Consider the following 17,322-nt stretch of genomic DNA (forward strand, 5'->3'; position numbering starts at 1 on the left):
CCAACTGTTGACATGAACAAAAACAATAAAGGAGATGGTTGATCTCTCTGCATTGTGCTATTCTGCCAGGTCGCAGTTGTAAATGAGAACTTGTTCTCAACTGGCCTACCTGGTTAAATAAAGGTGAAATAAAAACATTAAATACAAAATTCTGCTTGCTGGAGTTGATTCAAAATCAGGTCCAGGAGCGCTAGATATGCAAACAAACTGTTTTAAACTGTGACTTGAACCAGAATTAATTGTATTGGGACAGTTGCATATTTAAATTGTGAGAGTAGTGTAATGGCCAACAATGCATACTCACTGCAGTTGAGTTCCTCAGTGTGGAGTACAGTCAGATGCTGTCCTCTGGTGGCCAGTTACAACTATACCCCACACTGTTGCCCTTGGTGACTCTTTACAGTCTTCCTGTTCACTACAGATACTGCACTGTAGGTGGCGCCAGTGAGCTTCAGGGCAGCCATTTATCAGAGAGCAGGATGTGGGGGTTTACTGAGACACACACAGGTCTGTGTGCCATACATACACATGCACAGCGATGCAGTAAAGTAAGCAGAGCTGAGCAGAAGCAGTTATGGAGTTGCGAGCTGAACTGCTGAAGTCCATCTGGTATGCTTTCACCTCTCTGGACGTGGAGAAGAGTGGGAAGGTGTCCAAGTCCCAGCTAAAGGTGAGAGGTCAGGGTTCAAGTCGGGGGGCAGTATAGGGGTCAAAGAGCAGGGAGGATGGGATTGATTTTCTTCAGTGTCTTTCTGCCCTTCCAATGTGTTGGTTTGTGTGCTATTGATGTTTTTACACAACTGTTTTTGTTAATCTTTTCAGAATATTTTCCTTGTTTTTAGGAAAATTATATTTTTATGTAATTGGCATCAGAACTTGTTTTATTTGTTTATTTATTGATCTAGTCAGGTCAACCCCATTAGATGAGACACTTTATTTTCAAGATCTGATCTCTTTCCTGTTAGCTCAATGCGTGGGTGTGATATGTCCTTTAGCATGACCTGCACAGCACTGTATACTGATTGGTGTCTTAGATAATGTTATTGCTTGATCAAACCCCTTCTAATGGAATTTGATCACATTCGTAATTAATTTCATCATTGTACAGCCCTAGTTTTGACGTTTGGCCGCCCTCCTCAAGTCTAGAATAACAAACACATGACTGTAACTGGGTTCATTTCTGGGATTATGTATGGGCCAGACTATGGAGAAACAATCATCAATAATCTGCTATGGCGATAGGCCTATCTCTATGTTCAGAGGCAGACCCTCTATGAGCCCCCTCATGATTCTGGGGGGCTGGTGGTGTGTTATTGCACTGGTGTTTGGGTGAATACGTGTGTGCTGTATTGTTATGTGTTATGGGTCAGTGATGTTGTGTTGCTTTGTGTGTGGGATCAGGCATTGTGGCGTTTCTAATCCCAGTCACACTGAGGGGCTTGGGCTCTGTGTCCCAGTCGTTGCTATAACGACATTGTCAAAGAGTTCCTGTGTCTTGCCACCTCCATCTCCTTGCTCTAAGACTACAGGCTCCAAAACTGGAATTATGGAAGTTGAAATTGACATTTTTTGCTGGCATAACATTTTTTAGATTTTATTAAATAAAAAAATACATGTATTTCTGTCTGTCTCTCCATGTCTTGTAGGTTTTGTCTTTTAACCTGTATCCTGTTGATGAGATTTAGGTTTCATCTCATAACCTGTACTCTCTGTTGATGAGATGTAGGTTTTGTCTCATAACCTGTACTCTGTGTTGATGAGTTGTAGGTTTTGTCTCATAACCTGTACTCTGTGTTGATGAGTTGTAGGTTTTGTCTCATAACCTGTACTCTGTGTTGATGAGTTGTAGGTGTTGTCTCATAACCTGTACTCTGTGTTGATAAGTTGTAGGTTTTGTCTCATAACCTGTACTCTGTGTTGATGAGTTGTAGGTGTTGTCTCATAACCTGTACTCTGTGTTGATGAGTTGTAGGTTTTGTCTCATAACCTGTACTCTGTGTTGATGAGTTGTAGGTGTTGTCTCATAACCTGTACTCTGTGTTGATGAGTTGTAGGTGTTGTCTCATAACCTGTACACTGCGCTGAACATCCCCCACGACCCTGTGGCTCTAGAGGTCCACTTCAGAGATGATGATGATGGGCCGGTGTCCAACCAGGGGTACATGCCCTACCTCAACAAATTTATACTGGACAAGGTACTGTACACACACACACACACACACACACACACACACACACACACATACACACACACTTGACATCCTCTCTTTCTGACCCCAGGTGGTTGAGGGCACATTTGATAAGGAGAATGTAGATGTGTTCTGCTGGACTCTCTGTGCCAAAAAGAACTACCGGCCTAAAGATGGCATGGGTTTTCTGCTTGATAAAGACGCCTTCCATCTCTGGTGCATCTTCAACTTCCTGTCTGAAGACAAGTATCCACTGGTCCTGGCCCCAGAGGAGGTAAGTTCTTAGCCCTGGACGTATAATCCAAAATAATTTTCCTCTTTTCTTCCTTGCGTTCATCAACCTTTCATGCAAATCTTGCAATAATGTCAATGGGAGATTCTGTCTCAAGTTCAGATTTTTCCCATTATGTGTCCCTTTCATTCCATGTGGCCCCTCTCAGGTGGAATACCTCCTGAAGAAGATCTGCTTAGCCATGAGTGTGGAGCTTAGCTGTGTGGACATGGAGGATTTCATATCCCAGGAGCCTGTGCAGCTGAGCGGTATCACAGTGTGGGCCTTCCTGGACTTTGTCAACACCGGGAGGCTGACCAGAGGCGTGGAGAATGACTCTGTCACCATGGCGATAGACAAGGTCTACCAGGAGATAGTGGGCAATATCATAAAAGAGGTGCTTTTAACATAAAGATTATTAGAAATGTTTGTGTTGGTGTGCATGTAATATGCATGTAATAAACGTATAAAGTATAACAGTATTTATATAATTAGGCATGTGTAACTTTGTGTGGGTGTATGTAACTGTCCTCAGGGGTATCTGTGGAAGAAGGGTCACTTGCGGAGGAACTGGAACGAGCGCTGGTTCTCTCTCCGGCCCAGTACTCTGCATTACTACGTCAGTGAGGACCGCAAGGAGTGTAAAGGCTGTATCGAGCTGGACCACAACTGTTGTGTGGAGGTACACAACGCTGGGTTATGTAGAATGGAAGGCACAGCTGAGCTGAGACATTTGTTCAGAGAGCAAGGCTTCATGGTAGCATGTATAGAATGAATATGACCCCATTCTTTATAACAATAAGAACGTTGGAGTGTGCAAGTTGTTGTTGTTGTGATGGTTATTTTCTGCAGTGTTGTGGTTGCACTGACAGGTGCTACCAGAGAAGGAGGGGAAGAGGTGTATGTTCTGTGTGAAGACGCTCACTAAGACCTACGAGATGAGCGCCCCCGACACCAAGCAGAGACAGGAGTGGACCACAGGTCAGAGATCATACTCTCTACTGTACACTACACACACACTGTGTTTTTAAAGCCACAAGAACATTTAGGGGTAGATTTTGGGCAATATCTAGTAGCCAGGGTGATACTCTACTAGCCAACGGTTGTAAAATCTATGCCATGCGATATTTTATTAAACTAGGGTAGTTTATTAATAATAATAATAATAATAATAAATTACATTTACAGACATAAATCATAAAGCTCTTTTGGCACATATTCTACTAGCCCAGTCTAAAAATACTAGCCCAAGCTTAACTTTGTTCCTGCAGCGATCCAGACAGCGATCCGTCTGTGTGTAGAGGGAAAGAACTCCCTGCATAAGGACCTGAAGCTGCGACGCAGAGAGCTAAGGGAGGAGAGGGAGAGGAGGCGCACCACCAAGGAGGAGGAGCTACAACGTCTGTGCCTCCTCCAGGGGGAGAAGGAGAGCAAGCTGGCCGAGCTGGAGCTCCTACAGGTAGGGGGGGGGGGGGGGAGCGAGAGAGAGATCGAGACCGGGAGAGAGAGAGAGATCACTATGAAGACAACAGAACTTTGGATAGCTATGTGACAAAAGCATATTTGTTGGTTTCATCGGTGTGCAGGAGGCGCAGAGGCACTCTCAGGCAGCACTGCTGCAGGAGGAACAGAAGAGGAGACAGAAACATGAGGAGCTGCAGAGAACCCTGCAGGACCAGCTACAGCAGGCTGAAGAGGTGAGAAGCTAAGGAGATGAGGAGGAGGAGATTAGCTGGGTAAGGAAAGAAGTTAGAGGTAAGAGGAGGAAGGAGAAGAGAAGGTGAGAAGGATAAGTAGAGGAGAAGGAAGGTGTGAGACAATGAGAAGAAGGACCCAACATACATGTCTAACTCTAAAGATCTTTAAGGATTTAACTGTGGCTTTGTCCTGGTTTAAGTGTGTGTTTGTCGTGGGCCAGGAGCGGGACAACATGCAGGCGGAGATGGCCCTGAAGGATGCGGAGACGGACCGCCAGAGGAAGAGGATCAGGGAGCTGGAGGAGATGCAGCTTCGACTGGAGGAGGCCCTGCACCAGGAGATTAGAGCTAGACAGAATGAGGAGGCCTACCGCCTCGCACAGGCCAGGTAACACACACACACATACACGTATACTGTATGTACAGTATACACACACGCACGCACAAACACACACGCACACACAAGTACACACAGGTAGCAAACGTCATGGAAAAGGACTATATACTATCTTACACCCCCTGACACTTACATGTCTTCTGTAAATGTCTTACACTTCTTAGTGCTCACTCTGTGCTCACAGTTTCCTGTCATTTCAGTCTGTTACCGCAAAGTCACACAAAAAATGAAGGTAGGGGGACGTTTCACAGTGGAATTGATGGCCTTGACCTGCAAGCTACAGTGTGTGCTTCATTTAGTGAAATCTGCAAACCACAATTGCGTCTTTTTAAAGATAAGTTAACCCAAATCAAAAACTAGCCAAACCAAAATGAACACTGGTATTAATCTGAAGTTGTACCTCAGTTTATCTAAAATGCAAGGAACCCTCAGTCATACACACACACACAGCTGTGTTTGTCGGTAGACGTGTTTGCTCTCAGAGAAACACCAACGATTTCCTGTTATCTCTGCTCATTACTTGTGGTTTGTCTGCTTTCTCAGGAACTGAACATCTTAAGTTGTTTTTTTTCTTTTTTTGACCCCTAGGAGAGCTCAGCTTTAGTTTTTCTATAACCCTGCTCTCTGGTTGGTCCCTTCGTTATGACATTGTCATAATTGTGCCCTCTGACTGGTCCCTTGATAATGACATTGTCATAACCCTGTTCGCTGATTCATCCCCATAACCGTGTTGTCTTATTTGTCCCTTCATAATGACATGGTCATAACTCTTCTCTCTGATTAGTTTATCATAATGACATCATCATAACACTTCTCTCTGATTGGTCCTTCAAAAGGACATCTTCATAACCCTGCTCTCTGATTGGTCCCTTCATAATGTCAACAACAAATATAATAAGGAAATCAGGACACCAACAGAAGTTTTAGAATACAGTACACAATAAGTGGGCATCCCTAATCTGTAACTGTAACATTATTAACATTGGTCCAACCAACTCATTTTAGAGCTCCAACAAGGCTTGAAGTGTAGTGTGATTAGAACCCTGCATAAGGGTTCTCTCCTTCTCTCTCTTCACCACCAGTCTGCTGGTGGAGGAGGAGGAGAAGATGAAGGTCCTGCTGGCCCTCCAAGAGGAACAGGAGCAGTACATCCTGAAGACCCAGAGAGAGAAGCAGGAGCTCAGGCAGGAGATGGTAACCAAGTCCCAGGCTTTAGAGGAGGCCCAACACCAGCTGGAGAAGGTTCGGGCCAACCGGCACAGAATGGACCAGGACATTGCGGTGAGTGCAAAATAATCAGTATCGGACCCTAGATCTTCTGCTAAATACAAATCTGGGAACTACTTTGCATAAAACTATAGCTACTCGACAGCTACTCTACTATACTACTCAATTTACACACTTGCCCCCTTCCCCCCCTTCCCCAATACATATGGATATATTATACCATAAATTGTGCCTTTCTGTATTTTAATTATGCTAACATCTTTACTCTATTCTACTGCCTTTTACTTTATTTTCACTATTTCTTATTGTTGTTGCATTGTCGAGAAGGAACCTGCAAGTAAGCAGTTCGTTAGACAAGGTATACCATATGTATCCTGTACATACAACTAATAAAACTTGAAACTACTCATCAAGAAATTATAGTCCGGTTAACTACCTTTGCTGTCCCGTTTCTGTGTGATCGGGAATGCATGTGAATGAGCATAATGTGGACGGCAAGATAACGGGACGGCAAGATAACGTTCAGGATCTTAGACTACTGGTCAAAAATTCAGAACACCTACTCATTCAAGGGTTTTTATTTATTTTTACTTTTTTCTACATTGTAGAAAAACACTAAAGACATCAAAACTATGAAATAACATATTGAGTAATGTAGTAACCAAAAAAGTGTTTGTCAAATCAAAATATATTTTATATTTGAGATTCTTCAAATAGCCACCCTTTGCCTTGATGACAGCTTTGCGCACTCTTGGCATTCTCTCAACCAGCTTCATGAGGTGGTATGCATTTCAATTAACAGGTGTGCCTTGTTAAAAGTTAAATTGTGTAATTTCTTCCCTCCTTTATGCGTTTGAGCCAATCAGTTGTGTTGTGACAAGGTAGGGGGGTATACAGAAGATGGTCCTATTTGGTAAAAGACCACGTCCATATTATGGCCAGAACAGCTCAAATAAGCAAAGAGAAACAACAGTACATCACTACTTTAAAACATGAAGGTCAGTCAATATGTAACATTTCAAGAACTTTGAAAGTTTCTTCAAGTGCAGTCGCAAAAACCATCAAGTGCTATGATGAAACTGGCTCTCATGAGGACCGCCACAAGAATGGAAGACCCAGAGTTACCACTGCTGCAGTTCATTAGCGTTACCAGTCTCAGAAATTGCAGCCCAAATAAATGCTACAACATCAACTGTTCAGAGGAGACTGTGTGAATCAGGCCTTCATGGTGAATTGCTGCAAAGAAACCACTACTAAAGGAAGAAGAGACTTTCTTGGGCCAAGAAACACGAGCAATGACGTTAGACCAGTGGAAATCTGTCCTTTGATTTTGAGTCCAAATTTGAGATTTTTGGTTCCAACCGCTGTGTTTTTGTGAGACGCGGTGTTGGTGAACGGATGATCTCCTCATGTGTATTTCCCACCATAAAGCATGGAGGAAGAGGTGTTATGGTGTGGGAGTGCTTTGCTGTTGACACTGTCTGTGATTTATTTTGAATTCAAGGGACATTTAACCAACATGTCTACCATAGCATTCTGCAGCGATACGCCATCTCATCTGGTTTGCGCTTAGTGGGACTATCATTTATTTTTTAACAGGACAATGACCCAACACACCTCCAGGCTGTGTAAGGGCTATTTGACCAAGAAGTAGAGTGATGGAGTGCTGCATCAGATGACCTGGCCTCCACAATCCCCCGACCTCAACCAAATTGAGATGGTTTGGGATGAGTCGGACCGCAGAGTGAAGGAAAAGCAGCCAACAAGTTCTCAGCATATATGGGAACTCCTTCAAGACTGTTGGAAAAGCATTCCAGGTGAAGCTGGTTGAGAGAATGCCAAGAGTGTGCAAAGCTGTCTTCAAGGCAAAGGGTGGCTATTTGAAGAATCAAAACTATAAAATATATTTGTATTTGTTTAACACTTTTTGGGTTACTACATGATGCCATATGTGTTATTTCATAGTTCTACAATGTAGTAAATAGTAAAAATGAAGAAAAACCTTTGAATGAGTAGGTGTTCTAAAACTGTTGACCGGTAGTGTAGTTAGATGTTATGCAGTACTTTCCCCCACTATGATGACTATTTAGTAGTTGTTGTATGTGTGTCAGTGTGCACGCTATGTTTTGTCCTTCTTATCCGATAAACATCTCAAAATGAAGCACAGTGGCCTCTGGATTCAGCATAAAACACAATAATTTATTAATTGACTCCCCCATTGTCTTCGCTTTCACTCCATCTCTCATTTTCTTCCCCTTCACCCTTTCACATTATTTTTCTCACAACCTCTCATCCCCCTTCCTCTCCATGGTCTCCCTCAGACTGCTCAGAGGAAGCTGCGGCAGGCCAGCACTAGTGTCAAACACTGGAATGTCCAGATGAACAGACTGATGCATCCTATTGGACCGGGAGGTGAGCTGAGTTGTGAGTGAAGTATTATGGTGTGTAAAGCTAAGTGTTGAACAGGTGCCTCTGTCAAACTCCTTGTCCTTCCTGCATTCTCTTTCTTGCTTTCGCTCTGATTCTCTCCTCCCATCCCTCTCTCTATCCCAGAGAGAAGACTCTCACTTGGAGGCTCAGGGGATCCGGTTGTGCGTGGGCCCTCCTTACGAGGCTCAAGCCTACACCTGTACCATCAGAGGAGCGAGGGAGAGAGGGAGAAGGAGAGGGAGAGAGAGAATGAGCAGGAGAACATAGAGGAGAAGGAGTGTGAGGAGAGTGTGAGCATCATAGGGAGAGAGGAGAGGCGTCTGTCTCAAGCCTCCAATGGGGACATGGACTGTGCCTGAGGCCCAACACCCCCAAGCTAATGTTAATGTAAATACATACCACTGGGATTGTACTATCAGATCATTTGATATCATCTTTTGTTTACTTAAGAGGATGTATTTTTATGTGAGTATTTTCACCTTTCTTTTCTCTCTCTCCCCGTCCTTACTTGGTCAATTACTATGACGGTAATAATATTAGCAAAATAATGCTAATATTCTTGGTGCTTTCATGGCAGGAAAGTCTTCAAATTTGAACCATAAATGTGTTTATTCTGTAACCTCTTTTTAATTGTAATTGAAAACCAAAGCTCATTAACAAAAACAGCACTGGACAACTTGGCTGATGATTGTTTTTGACATGTGGGAGGAAGAGTTTGAAATTGAAATAAATGATGTACAATGATTTGTAATATTCATATGTGTAAACATACTGAATTGTAATTGGATGCATTTTACCGCCATATCATACTGTGCTATGATTGGTTAAGACCTCCCAAATGGTTAGGTCATGGTCAGTTTGATCCTGGTTGGCGATACGTGAACATGCCAGTTATAGCTAGCTAATAAAGAGCTACGTTAAGAAATATCCTGTAGTACTGCATTTTATTATTTTGTACAATGTGTGCAAAACAAGACATGGTGTCAGAGTAAAGGTCTTACAAGATGGATTTTTCTGGAGTTCCTTCAGCTCGAATGGACTGGGAGTCTACAAACTTACCCGACGCATGGCGTAAGTACAAACAGCATGTGGAGCTAATGTTCACAGGTCCTCTGAAGGATAAAGGAGAAGATGAAAAGTGCAGCTACTTGCTCCTCTGGATCGGTGAAAAAGGGAGAGATATAAACAACACATGGACACTTACCGAGGCTGAATCAAAGGTACTAACAACATACTATAATCGTTTTGAAGTATATGTTGCGCCGAAGACCAATACTATTTTCGCTAGGTACAAATTCCATGAGAAAGTACAGGGAGCTAGCGAGTCTTCTGAACAGTTTGTGACTGAGCTGCGTCTGCTTGTGAAAGACTGTGATTATGCAAACAAGGATGAGATGGTCAGGGACCGTATTGTATTTGGAATATACTCACCGCGAGTGAGAGAGAAACTTTTGAATGTTGGGTCTTATTAAGGGTTGCGTCAATTCGAATCAGAACAAGTATGACACTGAGTCACCGATTGTATACTATGTACTTTTTATTAGCTAAGCAATAAGTGGTAAATGCGGATTTCGTAAATACGGGCTCTCTGTCACACCTCGCAGGGCAAACAGAGAACTGACTTGTTCCTGACAAAGTTATTATAATATACTCTGACAGAAGTAGTTCCTGCTTCCGAGCCGGCCTGTCAGAGTAGAGACTGGGCGTGGTTTAAACTCACTCAGCCTATCGTTGATTGTTGGCGCACAAACTGGTCCCGGCCTCTAGGCCCTTCAGCGGTCAGGCGTTGTAGCTGTGTAGAATATCTATGCGCTCATACTCTCGATACAGTTATCACACACCTGGCTCCTGTTAGTGCTAAGTTTGAGTTCTAACAAAAGACAGTCTGTTTGCTACACTACGCTCTATATGTGTCCCCATAACTCATGATAACTGCCTACACCCAAGGTTAGCCATTTTCCGCTAATGTTACTTCTAACACACACAGACACCCTCATGATAGGCCAAGCATATTTTCAACCCTCGCAGTCTGAGGTAACGCTGGACAAAGCTATCGACATAGCCAGATCTCACGAGCTAGCACAGGCTCAGATGAAAACCATTTCGTGCGGCAGCAGGAGTGCATCACGTGAACAAGCAGTGCACACAGTCAGGCAGACATCAAAGCACACCTCCTATGCACAGAGAGCGTGTTTTAGAACGGAGAGAGACATAACTCCAAAACAGAGCGACACAGACTCAAAACTCCCCAAAACATGTGGATATTGTGAATGGCGAACAAGGAAATTGCCCAGCGAAAGGCAAACAGTGTACTAAATGTGGAAAATGGAATCACTTTGCAAAAGTGTGCAGAGCTTACCGTGGAAAAACAGTACTCAGTGAGTGAAGATGAAATGTCAATCAAAGAGTCAAACGCTGATGAAATGTTTATTGATTCAGTGACACAGAAAAGTCATATATCAGAGACAGAGCAAGCCTTTGCTGACATTGAGATAGGAACACAAGGCACAAAGCTAAAGTTCAAACTAGACACTGGTGCACAAGTAGAGACAGCACCAGTAGAGACAGACAATGTACTGGAGGAGTTTATTGATGTTTTTACAGGAATAGGATTATTCCCAGGAGAATGTACCATTCACCTTGACCCAGACGCAACCCCTGTGGTCTAACCACCGAGAAAGATTCCCCTTGCTCTCCAGTGCCTGTCTGAAGAAAGAGTTGGCGAGCATGGAGCAATCTGACATAGTCACCAAGGTTACAGAACCGACTGACTGGGTGAACGCGTTAGTGATGGTGGAGAAACCATGCACAGGCAAGCTCCGAGTATGTCTCGACCCAAGAGACTTGGACAAGGCTATCAAACATCCCATTATCCTTTACCGACGCTAGATGGCATCACACACAAGCTAGCGGGAGCACACTACTTCAGTGTCATGGACGCTAGATCAGGCTACTGGGCTATCAAGCTCACAGAAGAGTCATCTAAGCTCAAAACATTCAACACACCGTTTGGACGCTACAGGTTCCGTCGCCTGCCTTTTGGGATTATCTCAGCCCAAGACGAGTTTCATCGAAAGATTGACGAAGTGTACGAAGGCCTCAACGGAGTTGTGACTAATGGACTTGTCTATGGTCAAACCAAAGAGGAGCACAACCGAAATCTCTGCGCAATGCTGCAAAGGTCCCGCGAGAGAGGAGTCCGGCTCAACCCCGAGAAGAGCACAGTCGGCGTTACAGAGGTCAGCTACTTCGGACATCTTCTCATCAAGCCAGATCCACAGAAGATCTCAGCCATAAAAGAAATGGAGCCACCAAAGAACTGTGCAGAGCTGGAAACAGTGCTTGGCATGGTCAACTACTTAGCCAAGTTTGCACCCAGCCTCTCCAATGCTAATGCACGCCTGTGTCAACTGCTAAAGCAGTCCAGTGAGTTTCTCTGGGACAAGCAACACGACATTGCTTTCCAGAATGTGAAAAACTTGATCACGAGAGAACCTGGACCAATCCTTGCCTACTACGACCCCGACAAAGAGCTCAGACTCCAAGTGGACGCGTCGAAGTATGGACTAGGTGCAGTGCTACTGCAAGAAGGAAAGCCCATCGGCTATGTTTCCAAATCTCTCACAGACTGTGAAATCAACTACCCTCAAATCGAAAAGGAGCTCTACGCCATTTGGTTCAGATGTAAACTTTTCCATCAGTACATATATGGACGACAAGTCATTGTGGAATCCGACCTCAAGCTCCTTGAGTCAATTATGAGGAAACGACTAGCCGCAGCCCCGCCAAGGCTACAGAGAATGATCCTTCAACTACAAAAATACGACTTCACAATCACTCACCGTCCAGGCTAAGACATCCCTGTCGCAGACACACTCTCCAGGAAGTTTCTTACCTATAAGGACAGCAGCCTCAGTGAAGGCATGGACATGCAAGTGCACACTGTGTACAGCAACTTACCAGTTAGTGACACAAAACTGAATGACATCCAAGCAGAAACAGAAAATGACTCACAACTCGCACAGCCGAGGAAAGTCATAAAGGACGGATGGCCTGAGGAGAGGAGAAAATGCCCTCACAGCATCTCAGAATTCTGGAACCATCGTGATCAACTACCACAGATCAACGGAGAGAAAATCATTATTCCTACCAGTCTCAGAGAAGAGATTTTGGACATGGAAAAGTGCAAACAGAGAGCACGGGACATTTTGTTTTGTCCCGGAATGTGCAAACAAATAGAGGACATTGTTGGTAAATGCGCCATATTTCTTGAACGACGCCCCTCAAACACCAAAGAGCCAATGTTACCTCACTGTATCCCAGACCGACCCTGGCAGGTCGTGACAACCGATCTGTTCACCTGAACAACGAGGACTACATCGTAACAGTGGACTACTACAGCAGATACTTCGAACTTGACAAGCTTCACATGGCATTGTAGAGACTTTAATATCTGACAATGGGCCCTGTTACAAATCAAATGAGTTTGAATCCTTCACAAAAGCATGGAAGTTCACACATGTCACCACAAGCCCACATTACCCTCAAAGTAATGGCCTTGCTGAAAAATCAGTGCAGATTGCTAAATCACTCATGGACAAAGCAAAAGCAGACAAGAGACCCCTACCTCAGTCTCCTTGAATACCGCAACACTCCCGTTGACAACTTCAAATCACCAGCCCAGCTCTTGAAGAGCCGCAGACTTCGCTCAATGCCTTCCAGCACCAACCAGCAGCTGCAACCTGAGGTCGTCAGCTACAAGGAAATGCATGGAAAACGTGCACAGAGACAACAACAACAAAAGCGAAACTACGACAGGTCAGCTAGACCACTGCCACCACTGATCGATGGAGAGTCAGTTAGAATCCAGGAGCATGGCCTCTGGAAGCCAGCAGTCGTCATCCAGCCAGCTGACACTGAGCGTTCATATCACTTCCGCACCGCAGAAGGAGCGGTGTACCGCCGCAGTCGTAGTCATCTACTGAACACAAAAGAACAACACACTGATGAGATGAACTGTTCCCCTGAAAGAGAACGTGATGGACTAAACACACACACAGCACAACATACACCATACTTACCTGCAACACCACAAGAACTGTTGACTGACACAGAAGCATGCTCAGCATCATATTGCACAAGGTCAGGAAGAGAGGTCAAGCCCAGGGCTGTCCTAGACCTGTGAAATGTCAAAGGGTGTAGACGGATCGCTGCCCTAAAAGAGTTCCAGACTGTAAACTTGTTATTGAAAGTTCACTTGAAATGCTTTCGTATTGTATTTGTTTGAAATGTTAAGATGTTATTTCTACAGTGAAAGCTGAGTTGCTGAGAATCCCTTGTTTGAAAAGTAACAGTATGTTGGATCATTGTTTCAGAGTCTATGTTGATTCAGTTGGTGTAGAATGCAATATAAATGGTTACTTACCTTGAGTTCAAACTACAGAGCATGTATTCAAAAGAAACCCTTAGAATATGTAAACATTATTCTTTTGTTTTAACAGAAGGGGGATGTAATATTCATATGTGTAAACATACTGAATTGTAATTGGATGCATTTTACCGCCATATCTGTGCTATGATTGGTTAAGACCACCCAAATGGTTAGGTCATGGTCAGTTTGATCCTGGTTGGCGATATGTGAACATGCCAGTTATAGCTAGCTAATAAAGAGCTACGTTAAGAAATATCCTGTAGTACTGCATTTTATTATTTTGTACAGTGGGATGAAGAGTTTGAAATGGAAATAAATTATGTATAATGATTGTTACATCATATCCTTTGTGGTTGCGCCTTCCTGCTCCTTCTCTTGAAGCAGTCTGCTTTTATATACATCCTCAACCAAACAATGCTGGTGACATGCAAAACCCTGCAAAAGCTGTCCTCTACCTCTGCAGAAAATATGGTCAACAGAGACACCTAGTGGCAGTGTAGTTGACAACAATGGCAATAAAGCAAAATAGAAAGGTAGTGAACAGAATACCAGTACAGTAGAAAATAATAGAATAGAATACTGTAATATCTCATAGGAAACTTTGCTATCAACAAACTACAGGCATGCATATAACACATCAAAATACATTAAACAAATACATAAATACAAGACAGTCGTGAAGAGGGCACGACAAAACCTATTCCCCCTCAGGAGACTGAAAAGATTTGGCATGGGTCCTCACATCCTCAAAAGGTTCTACAGCTGCACCATCGAGAGCATCCTGGTTGCATCACTGCCTGGTATGGCAACAGCTCGGGCATGGGAACATCACTGGGGCCAAGCTTCCTGCCATCCAGGACCTGTATACCAGGTGGTGTCAGAGGAAGAAAAATTGTCAAAGACTCCAGCCAACCTATTCATAGACTGTTCTCTCTGCTACCGCATGGCAAGCGGTACCGGAGCGCCAAGACTAGGTCCAAGAGGCTTCTAAACAGCTTCTACCCCCAAGCCATAAGACTCCTGAACATCTAATCAAATGGCTACCCAGACTATTTGCATTGCCCCCCCCCCCTCCCCCCCGCCTTACACTGCTGCTACTCTTTGTTATTATCTATGCATAGTCACTTAAATAACTACCTACATGTACACTACCGTTCAAAAGTTTGGGGTCACATTGTTTTTGAAAGAAAAGCTAGGACATGTCACATTTTTTGTCCATTATAATAACATCAAATTGATCAGAAATACAGTGTAGAAATCTGTCTCAACGTCAACAGTGAAGAGGCGACTCCGGGATAATGACCTTCTAGACAGAGTTGCAAAGAAAAAGCCATATCTCAGACTGGGCAATTAAAAGAAAAGATTAAGATTGGCAAAAGAACACAGACACTGGACAGAGGAACTCTGCCTAGAAGGCCAGCATCCCGGAGTCGCCTCTTCACTGTTGACGTTGAGACTGGTGTTTTGCGGGTACTATGTAATGAAGCTGTCAGTTGAGGACTTTTGAAGCGTCTGTTTCTCAAACTAGACACGAATGTACTTGTCCTCTTGCTCAGTTGTGCACCGGGGCCTCCCACTCCTCTTTCTATTCTGGTTAGAGACAATTTGCGCTGTTCTGTGAAGGGAGTAGCACACAGCGTTGTACGAGATCTTCAGTTTCTTGGCAATTTCTCGCATGGAACAGCCTTCATTTCTCAGAACAACAATAGACTGACGAGTTTCAGAAGAAAGTTATTTGTTTCCGGCCATTTTGAGCCTGTAATCGAACCCACAAATGCTGACACTCCAGATACTCAACTAGTCTAAAGGCCAGTTTTATTGCTTCTTTAATCAGAACAACTGTTTTCAGCTGTGTTAACATAATTGCAAAAAGGTTTTTTAATGATCAATTAGCCTTTTAAAATTATACATTTGGATTAGCTAACACAACATGCCATTGGAACACAGGAGTGATGGTTGCTGATAATGGACCTCTGTACGCCTATGTAGATATTCTATTAAAAAATCTGCCGTTTCCAGCTACAATAGTCATTTACAACATTAACAATGTCTACACTGTATTTCTGATCAATTTTATGTTATTTTAATGGACAAAAAATGTTATTTTCTTTCAAGAACAAGGACATTTCTAAGTGAGATACACTACCATTCAAAAGTTTGAGGTCACTTAGAAATGTCCTTGTTCTTGAAAGAAAATAACATTTTATATATGCAGATACACTACCGTTCAAAAGTATATATAAACATATATCGGGGTGGTGATTAAATAATCACCATCCAATTATGAATAATTATAATTTAGGGTGTGGCATAATAACACGTTCCTTCTGTGGGTTACTGACAGCCACAGAAACATAGGGAGTGGTGTATTTATTATTAGTATTATTATTATTATTATTACTGATGATGGGACTATAGTATATTATAGTATACTATTTTTCACCGGTTATATCATATTGCTGCAAACGTACAGGAGTTCTCAAACATATTAAAGGTGATTTTACACTTTTAACATGTTTTTTCTTTCCACAATGAGTAGGTCAGACTGGGTACAAAAAATGGATAACGCGCTGTGCACGTTCATTCCTAAAGTCTAAGTAAATCATTTGTAGGATAAACGTAAACTTTGCTCTTGTTGTTATTTGCCTTTTCATTCTGAAAAGCAAAGTACCGTAAAATCGATACAGTGACCACACTGACACTCGACACTACGATGTACGCGTTTATCGGATGGTGTGACGTCAAACCACGACGACAGAAGTGCGTGTGACAGATCGTGGAGCGGCGCTAGACTGAAGAAAAACAAAAAACTTTGGGAATGACATGTCCTTCTACAGTTCGACCAACATTCTCTGTCTATTAACGTACGAGATATGCAACGAATGAACTAATAGGCGACAAGCGTATTATATTTACGTTTAAAAAAGTCGCAATTCGAGTTTGTCAGGTAACATTAGAAGATGCTGGGAAAACAGAAATAACGTTCCGTGTGTTCGTTAATGAACGTGGAATAAGAGTCGGGGAACACATCGCCAGGCGAAATTCAGACTGTCCAGGATTCAACTGCCTACTGCTTTGAACAATTGTTTTCATGCAGCAAAGGTAAAATTATATCAACTTGACCTTAACCAAAGTTAGCATATCGTAAAGCTTGCCTAAACTGCTGAGCTTCAACCACACACATAGCTAACGTTAGTACTGTAACCATCTCACATCAAATTAGCTAGCTAAGTTAAATAGCTAACGGTAACTTAGAGTAAAATGACAACAAGCTAGTTAAACTGTGGGTCAAATGTCTCGGCATGGGACAAATACATTTGTTTTTGTGTTGTGGATATATGAAACATCACGCCAAGCATTAGAATCAGATGACATGCTAATCAGTTAGCTAGCAAGTAAGCTATTTTAGCTATCCAGTTAACTGCTAGCTATCAAAATCCAGTATGTTTAGTTTGCTGACAAACTCCCTTGGGTCATCATTTTGAATACTGTACATATTTCAACATTTACAAACTTATCTAACTAACATTAGCAATGTGTGGCTACTTACCTAGTTTTCATTTTTACTAGCTAGATGATTATAACTAGATGCTAGTATGGCTAGCCAGCTCTAAAACAGTCTGTGTGAGTGTAACAAACGTTAGCTAACAGAAGTTCCCATTTTATCGCAAACCATGTCT

The 17,322-nt window shown here is 42.9% G+C and overlaps 2 protein-coding genes across 5 annotated transcripts in view; both read left to right on the plus strand.

Moving 5' to 3' along the window:
• The first annotated feature begins 17 nt into the window (after window positions 1-17).
• On the plus strand, window positions 18-9,136 carry LOC110528389 (differentially expressed in FDCP 6 homolog). Of its 4 annotated transcripts, none has more exons than XM_021610417.2 (12): window positions 18-670; window positions 2,055-2,195; window positions 2,281-2,463; window positions 2,630-2,857; window positions 2,996-3,142; window positions 3,333-3,441; window positions 3,732-3,919; window positions 4,047-4,157; window positions 4,358-4,545; window positions 5,637-5,835; window positions 8,103-8,193; window positions 8,335-9,136. In XM_021610417.2, the coding sequence occupies exons 1-12, from the start codon at window positions 575-577 to the stop codon at window positions 8,568-8,570; spliced, it is 1,917 nt and encodes a 638-aa protein (XP_021466092.2). In that variant the 5' UTR covers window positions 18-574; the 3' UTR covers window positions 8,571-9,136. The 4 variants fall into 4 exon arrangements, with proteins under 4 accessions (XP_021466092.2, XP_021466093.2, XP_021466095.2 ...); XM_021610418.2 differs by having other exon boundaries at window positions 4,379-4,545; XM_021610420.2 differs by having other exon boundaries at window positions 8,103-8,205; window positions 8,335-8,538.
• Window positions 9,137-16,377: 7,241 nt separating this feature from the next.
• The window catches only part of pparb (peroxisome proliferator-activated receptor beta), a 44,389-nt gene continuing 43,444 nt past the window's right edge, over window positions 16,378-17,322 (plus strand). The window contains exon 1 of the mRNA XM_021608229.2: window positions 16,378-16,744. The gene's annotated coding sequence lies outside the window, so the exon portion shown is untranslated. The remainder of the gene's footprint in view (window positions 16,745-17,322) is intronic.

This window comes from Oncorhynchus mykiss, chromosome 7 (assembly GCF_013265735.2).
Source record: "Oncorhynchus mykiss isolate Arlee chromosome 7, USDA_OmykA_1.1, whole genome shotgun sequence".
NCBI lineage: Eukaryota > Metazoa > Chordata > Actinopteri > Salmoniformes > Salmonidae > Oncorhynchus > Oncorhynchus mykiss.